Below are 12,583 nucleotides of genomic sequence, written 5' to 3'. Positions count from 1 at the left end.
TAATCACCAATCAGTAACTGATTGATAATTTCTGTGCCACATGCATAAATGTGCGTGACTCTCTCACTTTTGGATTCGTACGCTATGAAAGTGCAGGCATTTATTAAACAGCTGGAAACAACACGTCAGCTCCAGTTTAAGTCTTATCAAAGCAGGATCAGCTGCGTTTGCTGAGGAATCTGATTAATAAGCTCTTACAGTCAGATTGTCAGACACAAACCTTGTTTGGTTTTTTTTGCATTCTCCTATGTTTAAGCTCCGGAAATGCCTTTGTAAGGCCAATCCTTATAAGGTGTAAGGTTTGTTTGGGCAGTGTGAGAATGAATGCAAAAGTGTGTTTCATAAACCAGAAACGTGACTATCAGCAACCCTGATGATCTTGAAAACAATAATATGTTTAGGCTAACGTGATCCTGTTTAGGTAAACTTTAACTTGTTTAGGCTAACGTTGTCCTGTTTAGAAAAACCATTATCTTGTTATGGTTCTTGTTTTGGAAACTATTCAACTGTTTATTAAATTGAATGACAACTAATTTGAGTCGTACAGCAGAAATATAGTAGAGTCAAGATATAGTATATTCAGATATAACATATGCAAATAATGAAATCCTAACAAAAGTTTTATCCTCTGGGTTCCACGAATGCCTACATAAAGCTTCAGGGTAAAGGTTTACTTCACACGGTTAGCGAACCTCTCGTGTAGATTTAGGTCATTTTCATGACTCTGTGATTGTTGCATCAGTTTCACTTACTCCAGTAGGGAAGATCTCGTTGCTCTCAGTAGTAGTAGTAGTGGTGGTGGTGCTGGTGGTGGTGGTAGCGGTAGTTGTGGTAGTGGTTGTGGTGGCGGTTGTGGTTTGGGGTTCGGGGGCTCGAACTCTCCGAGATCCGTACAGGTGTTGGATGCCCCACTTGTCGTCATTGCTTATTCTGGGTGGAAAGTCGGCGAAGAAGTAGTGTGGGGACATGATGGCTCCCTTCGTACGGGTGTGCTGCAGGCCCAGGACGTGCCCGAACTCATGGGCGGCAACCTGGAGAAGGTCCATGCCTGCAGGGTGGAAGGATGGAGGGGCACACCTGGTTCAAACAAAGTCTGAAGATAGTTTTGTTTGTTTTGACCTGCTTTCACGGTGGGGATTTTGCTACCTAAGCCCATCCAGTGCCAAGGCTCCTGAACGAGTCATAAAAAGTACCTCTCCCTGCTGACTCATACCTACTCTCAGCCACACATTTCACCGACACACAGACGTTATCAGTGCTGCAGCAGTGCACGGTAATAAGGAATTCGATTTGAATCTGGAGTTTCTGCACGCCTGCACGAGTTACTTTTGGGTACTCTGGACGATTCAGCGACATACTTCTTACTGGCAATATTAAATTAGCTGCAAGGTGTGACAAGCACTCTATGACTTCAAGAAAACATGATTGAAAAAGTGACGTTGTCTCCCCAGCCAAAGCTGGTCACCTCAAGACAACAAAAACATCTGTGAGTCTAAAACAATACACAGATGTTGTTGATGATGTTTCCAGTACAAACACATTTATGTCATTTATGTGGCTGTTTTACTGCCTCATTTGTGGTACAGTGAACTTATTTTCTGGACTGTCACAAACATTGCGTTTAAGAAACTGACAGCAACATGGACTATTTTTTGTCAGTTTCGTACTTTTCTCATATAAAAGTATGCCTTGCTTTGTTTTGGTCTTAGCGATAACACTATTATCTAAAAAACTGCAGCATGAAAGTTTAGATATACATCAGTTCAGTCCATATATTAAAGTAATGTACCTGACAACTTCTATGGAAGCTCCTGGCAACTACTTTATAATTTGATTAAACAAGCGAAAAAAATGTCCGTTAGTCCAAAAGTCATCCATCCATCCACCCACCCATCCATCCTCAGCTACTTATCTTATCTTAGTGTGACAGGGAACTTCCCTCCCCTGGGCATGTCATCCAGCTCTTCTGAATGGAGGCTACACGCTACCTCATGCAGCACGTAGCAGATGCCCTCATTTGCTCATTCCTGCTGCTATTTGCAAACTCATTCCCTCTGTCACAACCCAAAGTGAGGCCAGGAACTTAAATCAACCATAAAGTTACAATTCTACTTTCATGTTCATCTGTCTTTACCGTTAGACCATCTGCATCATTGTAAATGTTGCACAACCCTCTCCATCAATCTCTTCCACTCTTTCTTGCCCTCTTGGGACACTTCTTCCAAAGATCTCTACCCAGAGTACATACACCATCCTTTTCATACTGAGAACCACGGCTTCACACTTTAACCAAATTCCCAATCAAGGTTCTTAACACCTGACTTCAAGCTGCCCAACAAAGCAAAGACAAAATCCTCTAACCACTGACCCCCTCTGTCCCTTTGCTGTGCCCAATAATTCTGTCAGTAAAAATTAAGAACTAAATCAGCAGTATGAATTATTGCTAGCAATGAAAACCAAGCTCCTGTTATGGTATACGGGGATCGAAAACCCATAACAATAGGCTGGATATTACTGAGAGCCACAGATGAATGCCTTCTGCAACTCCACAAAACATGGCAGCTATTTACTGAAACAAATGTTCTGCTGGGAAACAAGTGACAGCGACAGCAGCAGACAATGGAGATATTCAGACAGTAATCACAACTCTTGTAATTCTATTCATTTCACAGTTTTTATGCACAGCTTCCAGCAATAAAAAATAAACTCAGCCATACACTCACCCATGTGGTTTCCGAGTGTCCATGACTCATCAGCGTCAAAGTGAATTTCACCTTGTCGGTGTGTTTTAGGGAAGAAAGCGTGAGCAAGAATGCCACCCCGGCCATCAAAGGGAAGGTTGTCTCCATGCCATAAACTGCAGGTTTTTATAAAACAAACACTCCGATGAGCAATAAAGGCACTGACAAGAAACCTTTTAACAGCTTTACAGACAAAAGATTCTAAACGTTCATCTGTCAGCTTCAGCTTTAAGGGAGGATTCAACACTAGCAGAAAGAATAAGCACATTTGGATAAATTAACAATGTACTGCTCATCTCTTCTTTTGCTTGTTGTCCCTCAGTGTTGTGTGTTCCCCTGCTCCTAGATCCCTGTAGTTCCCTATATCCTTTAAGTGTGCATTCTAGTGGTGCAACGGATCACTGTTGATCCGTGATCTGAACCAATCCCACTCCACGGTTCGGCACGCACGTGATCCGAAGATTCGAAAAAGAAAATAAAAGTGTGTGTATGGTGCACGTGGTCAGTCTGTCAAGCGATAGTTATGGCCAGCGCTAGCGGTCCAAGTGGAGGAGCAGAGAAGTTCGCGGCATTTAAGTAGCCCTTTGCTGCCCAATCCGACCGGGCTAAAGCTATTAAAAAAGGTGTTTATGGCTGCAGACATGAGGCCATATTCTGTTGTGCAAAACAAGGGGTTTAAACATATGATGAACGTGCTTGAGCCACGCTATGATATCCCGTTGCGTGTCCACTTCGGTAACAAGATCGTTCCAAGCATGAATGAGCAGGAAAAGTCTAAAGTTATGGCTGAACTGTCCCAGGCATCACTAACAGGGATCACTAAACGATTTGCTGATTATATATATTTGAGGAAAATGAACCGTATGTTTTGGTCTTTGTAGTCATAAATGAACAACAATGGGACATCTTGGATTAATGTGTGACCTCACTCTCCATCACTACTAGCGCAAGAAAAAATAATAGAATATATTTGGGAAGAAAGGTAATCAACCCTCCAGATGTGCTCATAGACCTGAATAATCGAGCACCTGGTGGCCGTAAAGGTTACTGGGGCATTTAATGCTGGTTTTTCCTTTATCTTATCATTCATCTGTAGTTGGTTCTATAAGAGTGGATAAAATCAATTCAAAAGCAAAAACACAACCTGAATCAAAAGAGGAAAAACATAAAAATCGCTCCACTGATAACCAATCAAAGCTTCACAAAAGAATTTACGTAATTCCAAGGATGACACAGATCCCCCACAAAAGTCCAGTTTTATATCTCTCGTATAATCTGCTTGTCTTTTCTTGCTCTGTAATCTCGTGTTTTCATCTTTGTGATTCTGGAAATCCCTCTGTAGCAAAGATCTTTGTCTTTAGTTCAAAATGATCTATGCTGGATCTAACTCACAACTACAACTACAACTCTAAAAATGTAAATGTAATCTCATTTTATTCACAATAGAACTCAGAAAATGCTTAAACTGAGACAGCATTATCTTATTTTGATTTTGATGGCACCAACGTGTCTCAAAAAGTTGTGACGGCGGCAATAAAAGGTGGTGCTAAAGCAAGAAAAATGGAGGAACAGTTTACAACTAATTAGGTTAACTGGCAACATTATCGGTCAATATTAGGTATTTACCGATATGTTGAGAAATTGTTTTCATTCATCAACCAATAAATGAAAGCACAGGAACATAATTCATGAAATAAACATCTTGTATTAACCTGAACTAGTGAGAACATAAAGTCAGCAGTAGAGTGTTTACTGTAATTACAAAACAAAGGTTTTTATCATAGACTTCTATACTATCTTTTTTTATTTTATTTATTTATTTATTTAGGACAGTGCATGTTAATGAACATAAATGTAAAAAAAAAAAAAAATTACATGAATGTAAACATGCCAGATTATAGCCAAAGGCTAATTTCCATCTTTTTGCATACAGAGGTGACTTGCTGGACTTTACAAAGAAAGCAAATATAAGTCAGTTCTGCAAAGAGCTGGCATGTGGGGGTATAGCTCAGCGGTAGAGCATTTGACTGCAGATCAAGAGGTCTCCGGTTCAAGTCCGGGTACCCCCTGACTTTGAAGCTATCACAGCTTGGATGCTGTTCCTACACAAAGATTAGTTGGCTCTTTGTGCATTTTGGGGCAGCAAGAAAAAAAAAAGGCTCTTCTTTACCAAATGACACATCTTTTTAATATTTTTTTCAGCAATTCTTCCCACCTTCTGAAGTCGATGCGAATGTCAGCGTGTCCATTACGGACCTCGGTAAAGGTGAGCGGAGTGACGTCACTCCAGATCTTCGCTGCATCCCGAAAGACACCTCGAACCCTTTCCTCTCCAAACTGCCAAGGAAATCCATCAATCCTGCAGGAAATGAAGAGAGGTGTTACACACACACATACGCACACACATGTGCACACACAGGATGTACAGTAGCAAAGTGAGACCACCAGCCTTGCATCCCCCTTTTAATCAGATATCTTCAGTTGTCTCTTTAGCGGGGAGGTGTGCTTCTACCCTCAGGCTTGCTAACAAAACACTGCGGTAAAATCTCCTCCCTTTCCTTTTAGATAAAACCACCCAGTGTGATAACCCACAAAATAAAACCAAAAATCCCCAAAATATCACGCTTTACCAAGAAGACTGAAACGCTTCATAAATCATATGGACCAACACTGGCTTTGCATCAAATCTCAATGTTGCTTCTGCGGTAAATGAGATTACTGTGACATATTATGGAAATGCACAGCTGTCTGGGGTTGGTATGAAGCAACAGCCTCTGGCAAGCAAAGCTTTGGACGTCTTCTGAATGCAGCAACATTTCCAACCACACCGACCAGAAAAACTGTAGCATCACCTCCAACTACACACAGTAACTACTGACACGAAACTGACCACTGAAACTAAAGAAACTGCAGCAATTAAACCAACTAGCAAACTACAGAAACGTCTGTCAATAACCTACCCACTGTGATTACACAACTATACACAGTAATTACTCTGACTAACCCAATCACTGAAACTTTCTTTCGGATGCGTTCTTATATCCCGAGAGGTCACTATAGCAATGTTTGTCCTGGCACAGATTTTACACCGGATGCTCCTCCTGACGCAACCCTCGCAATTATCCATGGGACCGGCCCTGGGAGCACACTGAGTACCCCATGAGGCTGGCGCTGTGTCTCCTCCCAGGGAGGAGCCAGGAAGCGTTAATGTGTAAGGCAAATGTGCTAACCACTGCACCACTGCAACTACAGCAATTAAACCAACTAGTAAACGACCAGGAAACATCTGCCACTAAACCGCCCATTGCAGCTACAGCAATATCTGCACCTAAATACAGCAACGTCATCACCTTCAACTAAATACATGAACCCTCTTCAGGCAAACAGAGCAACATCTGCAACTAAAATACCTACTGCGACTACTGCAAGATGCACAACTATAAATGGCAAAAGCAACAGGTAAAGCAACCACTGCGAAAACAGAAACATCTGCAACCACACACTTAAACATCTCCAGCTTAAGTACCCACTGGACTACAGCAACATCTGCAGAGAGGCATAACTGCTGAAAACAAGCAGCAAGCTGGCCTGACTGTCCAATCATCACAGAATCTGCCATGCAGCGCTAACAGTGCAGAAGTGTTAAACACCTGAATTTGGTTGTTACCATGGGTGTAAAAAGGGAAACAAATACTCTTGGCCCTATTAACTGAAAGTACTCTAAAAGAAGACACAAGTGTGTGTCCATGTGTTGCTACACTTTGTACGGTGCTAAGTGGGGAACTTTAACACAAATGGTACTTGAATTCTGTAAAGTATGATCTAGACTTACATGAGGTTTTCAATTACATGAGTAAAGTTTTTTAGAACTCTGTGAATACACAGAGAAGATTGCTCAGAGCTGTCAGGACGTGCTTAGCTTGTATGTAGCGCTCCTGGCCATATAACATTTTTTGGCACAGTGGTACCAGATCGCGCAACCTGACTGTTCATAATGAATAGCTTCACTGTAAAGAGTCCTCTCAAGCCACAAACTATGGTTTTAAACTTCCTATTGTATAAAGACATCAAAATCTAAAATGTTCATTAATGTGACATATGAGTGGATGAAACCAGGCTAACTCTCTTCCATTGTTTAAGCTAAGCTGTCTTCTTCCACTTCTCTTGTCTACGGTGTGCCACAAGGTTCTGGTTTGGGGCCTTTCTTGTTTCTGTTGTTTCCACTCCCTCTTTGGTACATTTCAAGCACTTTTATTTCCTATCAGTGCTGTGCAGATGATGCTGAATCTATTAAAAGTTGGATGGCAGATAATTTTATCCAACTTAATGATGAGGAACTCTAGGCCTCCTAACCACATTTGAAAAATCTTATATCAGGAACCTTGGTGTAACTTTTATTATTCTTTCTTTTATTTTTCAATACCAAACTGTCATAAAACACACAGGTGCATATAGAAATAATAATCTTTTCCTTTTTCTTTTTTATAACATACAAAAAAAAAACATAAATGGGATGAGTACCTGAATACCCCCCACTCCCAATAATGTAAAAATGAATATGTTACAGAGAAAATGAATTGACCCATAGAAAAAAAAACAAAACAAAAACAACCCCCCCCAAAAAAAAACAAAAACCCCAAAACAAAACAAAGTAAAAAAAACAAAAAACCCAAAACAAAACAAAGTAAAAAGACAAAAAACAAAAAATAAAAACAAGAAAAGAAATCAACAATAAGATAGTAGTACGTATCCTTATAGTTTAATATTAACATTAACATCTGCAAGCCTCAAAAAACAAGGTCTTAACATTAATCAATAATGATATAAATCTTAACCAATATTAACAATAGTAACAATATTAATATTAATATTAATGATTACTTGCTCCTCGGTCGAAACAAACTAATAATGCTGGAATATCTTTAAATAGAGTATTCTTATAAGGTAGAACAGGCACTGCCGGGAATAGCAGAAAAATTTGTACACTGTCATATGGTGGACTACAGAGAGATTTCTCGTGCTGGTAACTTTTCTAAGTATTTAAGTAAAAAATCTATCCGATGAGCCTCTGATGGAGAATTTTATCTTCTCCAATTTTAAGAGTCCTAAGATATCCTGTAGCCAGACTTTAATTAATGTTGGCTGAGATGATTTCCACAACAACAAGATTCTTTTTCTAGCGATGAGAGATCTTGGTGTAACTTTTGACTCAGCCTTCCTTTTGGATGCTCACATTAAGTCTCTGGCTCTGGCCAGTGTGGATCAGAGAAATTTTTCATCCATACGTCCCCAGCAAGTCCCTGAGGTCATGTGATCAGGGCCTGCTGGATGTGCAGCACAACAGACCGAGAGGCAAAGGAGACAGAGCTTTTGCAATAGACCTCTCTCGCTCTGAGCATGACATCTGTGGACTTGTTTTTGGGTAACTTTTTCTTACCCAAAGACTACAAAACTACAGTTGCTGTTAATTGTTGTAAAACTACAGCAACTAATACTGAAGCTACACCAATATTACATTTAAACTACAAAAAAATGAAACCAACCACTAAAATTCAAGCAACTGTGAAATATGGCAACTACAGCAGCTAAGCCAAATTCTGCAACCACAGTAACGCCTTCAACTGAACACGGCAATGGCTTCAACTAAAACCAGCAGAAAAGCAACATCTGAAACTAACCATTGCAGCCATCTGTACCAAACAAATCAAAGCAACTACAGCAACTTAAAACCGAGCACATTAACGGCTCACAAAGCCCATCACTAAGAATTTAGTGCATTGCTTCAATGAACTAATCGAGAAGACAGGACACGTTTCCATAATTTACAGTGGTCGTTATCAGCTCCTGTTCTTTGGGGGTTTTATGGAAAATATGGTCTTAATTTGGAGACACACAAGCAGTAAAAACTCCAGACATTCATCCCAATAACTGCCTTTTTAGTTTGCCCTCCAAAATAGCGTAAAAAAAAAATCTTAAACCTCGATGTGTGGGAAAAGAAATACCCACAGAGTGTTTACTGAAAAATGAAAAGTGTCTGATTCTGAATTTAGAGTGTATTTTTACAAATACAAAGTGTACAGGTATTGTTTCTGTTAAGAGACATCTACCTGTATGGCTCAAATATTTTATACATTAGAAGATATATATAAATAAATCTAAATATGACCTAGGTACTTAGGTACTCAAATAATAAATTATTCCCTTTAAAATATATATTTAAGTCTTTTGGACTGTCAGTGCGCCCCAGTGTGGCTGTTGCTACAATGTAGCTGCCATCACCAGTGTGTGACTGTGTGTGTGAATGGGTGGATGACTGGATGTGTAAAGCGCTTTGGGGTCCTTAGGGACTAGTAAAGTTGTACAAATACAGGCCATTTACCATTTTGGAGCACTTTAAAAGAAGCAGCTGAAACTATCACAGCCCATGCTCTCAGACTTGGTGGAGAGCAGTGCAAAAAGAGAGAGAACTTTAGACTGCGTCAATCTGTTTCCAAATGAATGGTGTTGCGCTGTAACAGCTGGATAAATTGCTGTTTAATACCATAAACTGTATAAACATGGATGCAGCTTCTGGGTTAAAAGCCAAAGATATACCTGAAGTGACTTAAACCAGCATTCTTCCTAAAGGGACGACTTCTTGTTTCCTTAGAAGTCCTGAAGTGAAGCAGTGACCACAGGAAACACTTTCTCTGTGGGTTTTATGATGTTTTTCTGTCTCCTTTAAACTCAAAAAGCAGCAGGGTTTGGTTTACTGTATGACTGACAAGTCATTACTCCATGTGTGTGCAGTGTTTGTCACTGCAGACCAGTTTAAGCAAACCTTTTACAACTTATTTTGCTTCCTTGCAGTAGACAAAATGTTTTTAACATAAGAAAGTTAAAGAATGAAGTCTAACATATATAAAAAAAGCAAACTCGTGGAATCTATCTCCCTTAACGCAGCCCTGCCATCCTTTAACCTTTTGCAGCCACCTGAGACCTCCTTTTCAGTTTATCTAAAAACCATTCAAGCGGTTACAACAACAGCGCTCTCAGCTGAGCCAGCTTGACTTCGGTGTCATGCCAGAGCTTGCCTCACAAGCTCAAAACGCTGGCTGGTTCTGAATAAAAAATAAACACAGGGCCTCATTAGCATGGCTCCACTCTCATATCAGACTCATTTACAACGGCTGGGGAGGAACGAGGGCCTTATTATGGTCATAACAGTGAGAGTTTGACGTAGTTGGGTGTTGCCTTGATCCTGGTAAACCACATCACTCCGTCAGGTGTCACCATGAGCTGGTCCTGTGAAGCAGAATCTAATTAGATTGTGGCCAGCGCTGCTATTAAAATCACCCTCCCACCTTTTGCTTTCACTCTGCCTGTCTTCGTATAGTGTTAGGTTGAAGAATGAGTACAATGAAAGGGACACCGGGTGAGCCAGACAGAGAGGCAGCAGCCAGCAGACGACCGCCAGACGCTCGATGGTGCCACGGCTTTAGATTAAAGAAAAGCAGCACCCCTTTTTCTGAAGGTCAAGTTGACGACTGAAAGTGTTCTGTAGGTTGTGTAATCTTTGATTATTTTCCTTATGTCCTTAATCCAGTCTGTCTCAAGAGCAGGAACAAGATGTGAACACAGAGTAATGTTCATATGTTGAATGTGTATTTTCTCTCTTTTAGCTCTGCTGTTACTCTTTGCTAATGCTTAGATGACAAATTAAAGGAAAACAATCAAGACCACAATCAAAATGCTGTGTGTCCATCTTTTATATACAGTCTATGACAGGCAGCAAATAAGGACATGGGGGTATAGCTCAGTGGTAGAGCATTTGACTGCAGATCAAGAGGTCTCCGGTTCAAATCCGGGTGCCCCCTCTTTAAATAAGGACTGATTTAGGTGGGTTATGCCCAATATGGCCATAATGGGTGGTGCGAATTGGGCTTAACCTTTTGTTTGGTAGGGGTCAGCCAATCAGAAGAAAGTTCCCTTAAATGAGAAGCCTAAGATAATTTCACAGACAGTGGATAAAATGCAGCCTATCTGACTGAAAAACCAATGGATACTGGTTGATCGAAAGATAGCAATGCTCTAAACCAGGGGTGGGGAACTCCAGACCTCAAGGGCCGGTGTCCTGCAGGCTTTAGATGTGTCCTTGATCCAAAACAGCTGATTTAAATGGCTAAATGACCTCCTCAACATGTCTGGAAGTTCTCCAGAGGCCCGGTAATGAACTAATCATTTGATTCAGGTATGCTGACCCAGGGTGAGATCTAAAACCTGCAGGACACCGGCCCTTGGGGCCTGGAGTTCCCAACTCCTTCCCTAAACCATACTCTTGTGCCTTTTTGTGTATCATTTTTGAAACTTTAACTGGGAGCCTCTCCCACTATCAATACCCAAATTGCACATGCTCAACTCCTCGTCTCCCAGTGGAGATGGGAACAAGGAAGAGACATGAGGAAGTGAGTCAACACACATTTAAGTAGAAGAGACATGACTTTAAATTGATGTCCATTAATTAACTTAAAGTGATGTCAGTTGATACGAAAACTAGGTTAATTTTCTGAAAAACCTCTATACAACTGGTCATTACAAAGAATACAGCTTTAAGGCACAGCCACATCGGCTTCGCTTTTCAAGACTGGAACTTATGTCCATCTTTTGCAAACAATCCATAACAGAAAATGGGGGTATAGCTCAGTGGAAGAGCATTTGACTGCAGATCAAGAGGTCTCTGGTTCAACTCCAGATGCCCCCACTTTAAATAAGGAATTTGTTTTATTTATTTAAGTTGAAAAACAACTTTTCCAAGCTGCACCACGGCAGTTACACCCAATATGGCTATATTGGGTAGTGCGAATTGAGTCACAACCTTTAATATGTCCATATAGAAAGTCATCAGAAGAAAGCCTGCGTTAAAGCAAAAGCCTGAGATAATGTCACAGACAGTGGATAAAACGAGGGCCGGCACTAAGTAACTTTAGTAAATTCCTATTTAAATGCTGCCTATCTGACTGAAAAAGATGATTTGATGATTGGTGGAACGAACATGCAGCTGACAAATCTGCAGAAAATAAAGAATCAATCTTGTTAGCATTAACTGGAATCTCATCGTCTCTCCCATTATCATTTCCCAAATTGCACATACTCAACTCCTCGTCTCCCAGTGAAGATGGGAACAAGGAAGAGACATGAGGAAGTGAGTCAACACACATTTAAGTAGAAGAGACATGACTTTAAATTGATGTCTATTAATTAACTTAAAGTGATGTCACTTGATATGAGAACTTGGTTATTTTCTCAAAATCCTCTATGTAACTCTGGAGCCGGACCTCACAAAGAATGCAGCTTTAAAGCACATTCACATCACCTTCACTTTTAAAGACCCTATGTCCATCTTCTGTATACGGTCAATAACACTAACAGAATGTGGGGGTGTAGCTCAGTGGGAGAGCATTTGACTGCAGATCAAGAGGTCTCTGGTTCAAATCCAGGTGCCCCCTGTTTGTGTAAGAGCTGTATTTCATTTATTTATTTGCTTAAGTTGAAAAAAAACTTTCCAAGCTGCACTATATGGCAACCACCAAATATGGCCATAATGGGTGGTGCGAATTGGGCATACCCTTTTGTTTGGTTGGGGTCAGCCAATCAGAAGAAAGTTCTCTTAAAGGAGAAGCCTAAGACAATGTCACCGGCACTAAGTATAAGACATATGAGGATTATTTTACTTTAGTAAATTCCTATTTAAATGAAAAACCAATGGACAATGGTTGATTGAAAAGGAGCCATGCCCTAAACCAGGAGTGGGGAACTCCAGGCCTCAAGCGCCAGTGTTCCCAACTCCTCCCCTAAACCATACG

At 40.6% G+C, this 12,583-nt stretch overlaps 1 protein-coding gene and 4 non-coding genes across 5 annotated transcripts in view; 4 read left to right on the top strand and 1 right to left on the bottom strand.

Moving 5' to 3' along the window:
- The window catches only part of LOC146376692 (stromelysin-3-like), a 35,777-nt gene that overhangs the window by 6,138 nt on the left and 17,056 nt on the right, over positions 1-12,583 (bottom strand). The window contains exons 3-5 of the mRNA XM_084946031.1: positions 4,957-5,100; positions 2,724-2,857; positions 753-1,048 (exon numbers count right to left, since the gene is read on the bottom strand). Coding sequence (XP_084802157.1) covers positions 753-1,048; positions 2,724-2,857; positions 4,957-5,100 — 574 coding nt within the window. The remainder of the gene's footprint in view (positions 1-752; positions 1,049-2,723; positions 2,858-4,956; positions 5,101-12,583) is intronic.
- trnac-gca (transfer RNA cysteine (anticodon GCA)) lies at positions 4,739-4,810 on the top strand. Its single transcript has one exon. It is a non-coding gene; the product is annotated as a tRNA-Cys (tRNA).
- On the top strand, positions 10,526-10,597 carry trnac-gca (transfer RNA cysteine (anticodon GCA)). The gene has a single exon. It is a non-coding gene; the product is annotated as a tRNA-Cys (tRNA).
- trnac-gca (transfer RNA cysteine (anticodon GCA)) lies at positions 11,410-11,481 on the top strand. The gene has a single exon. It is a non-coding gene; the product is annotated as a tRNA-Cys (tRNA).
- Positions 12,155-12,226, top strand: trnac-gca (transfer RNA cysteine (anticodon GCA)). The gene has a single exon. It is a non-coding gene; the product is annotated as a tRNA-Cys (tRNA).

Source organism: Perissodus microlepis, chromosome 12 (genome assembly GCF_051167445.1).
Source record: "Perissodus microlepis isolate ML-2025 ecotype Zambia chromosome 12, ASM5116744v1, whole genome shotgun sequence".
NCBI classification, from domain to species: Eukaryota; Metazoa; Chordata; class Actinopteri; order Cichliformes; family Cichlidae; genus Perissodus; species Perissodus microlepis.
Note: the sequence above shows the minus strand (reverse complement) of the source record. Positions and strands in the feature narration are given on the sequence as shown.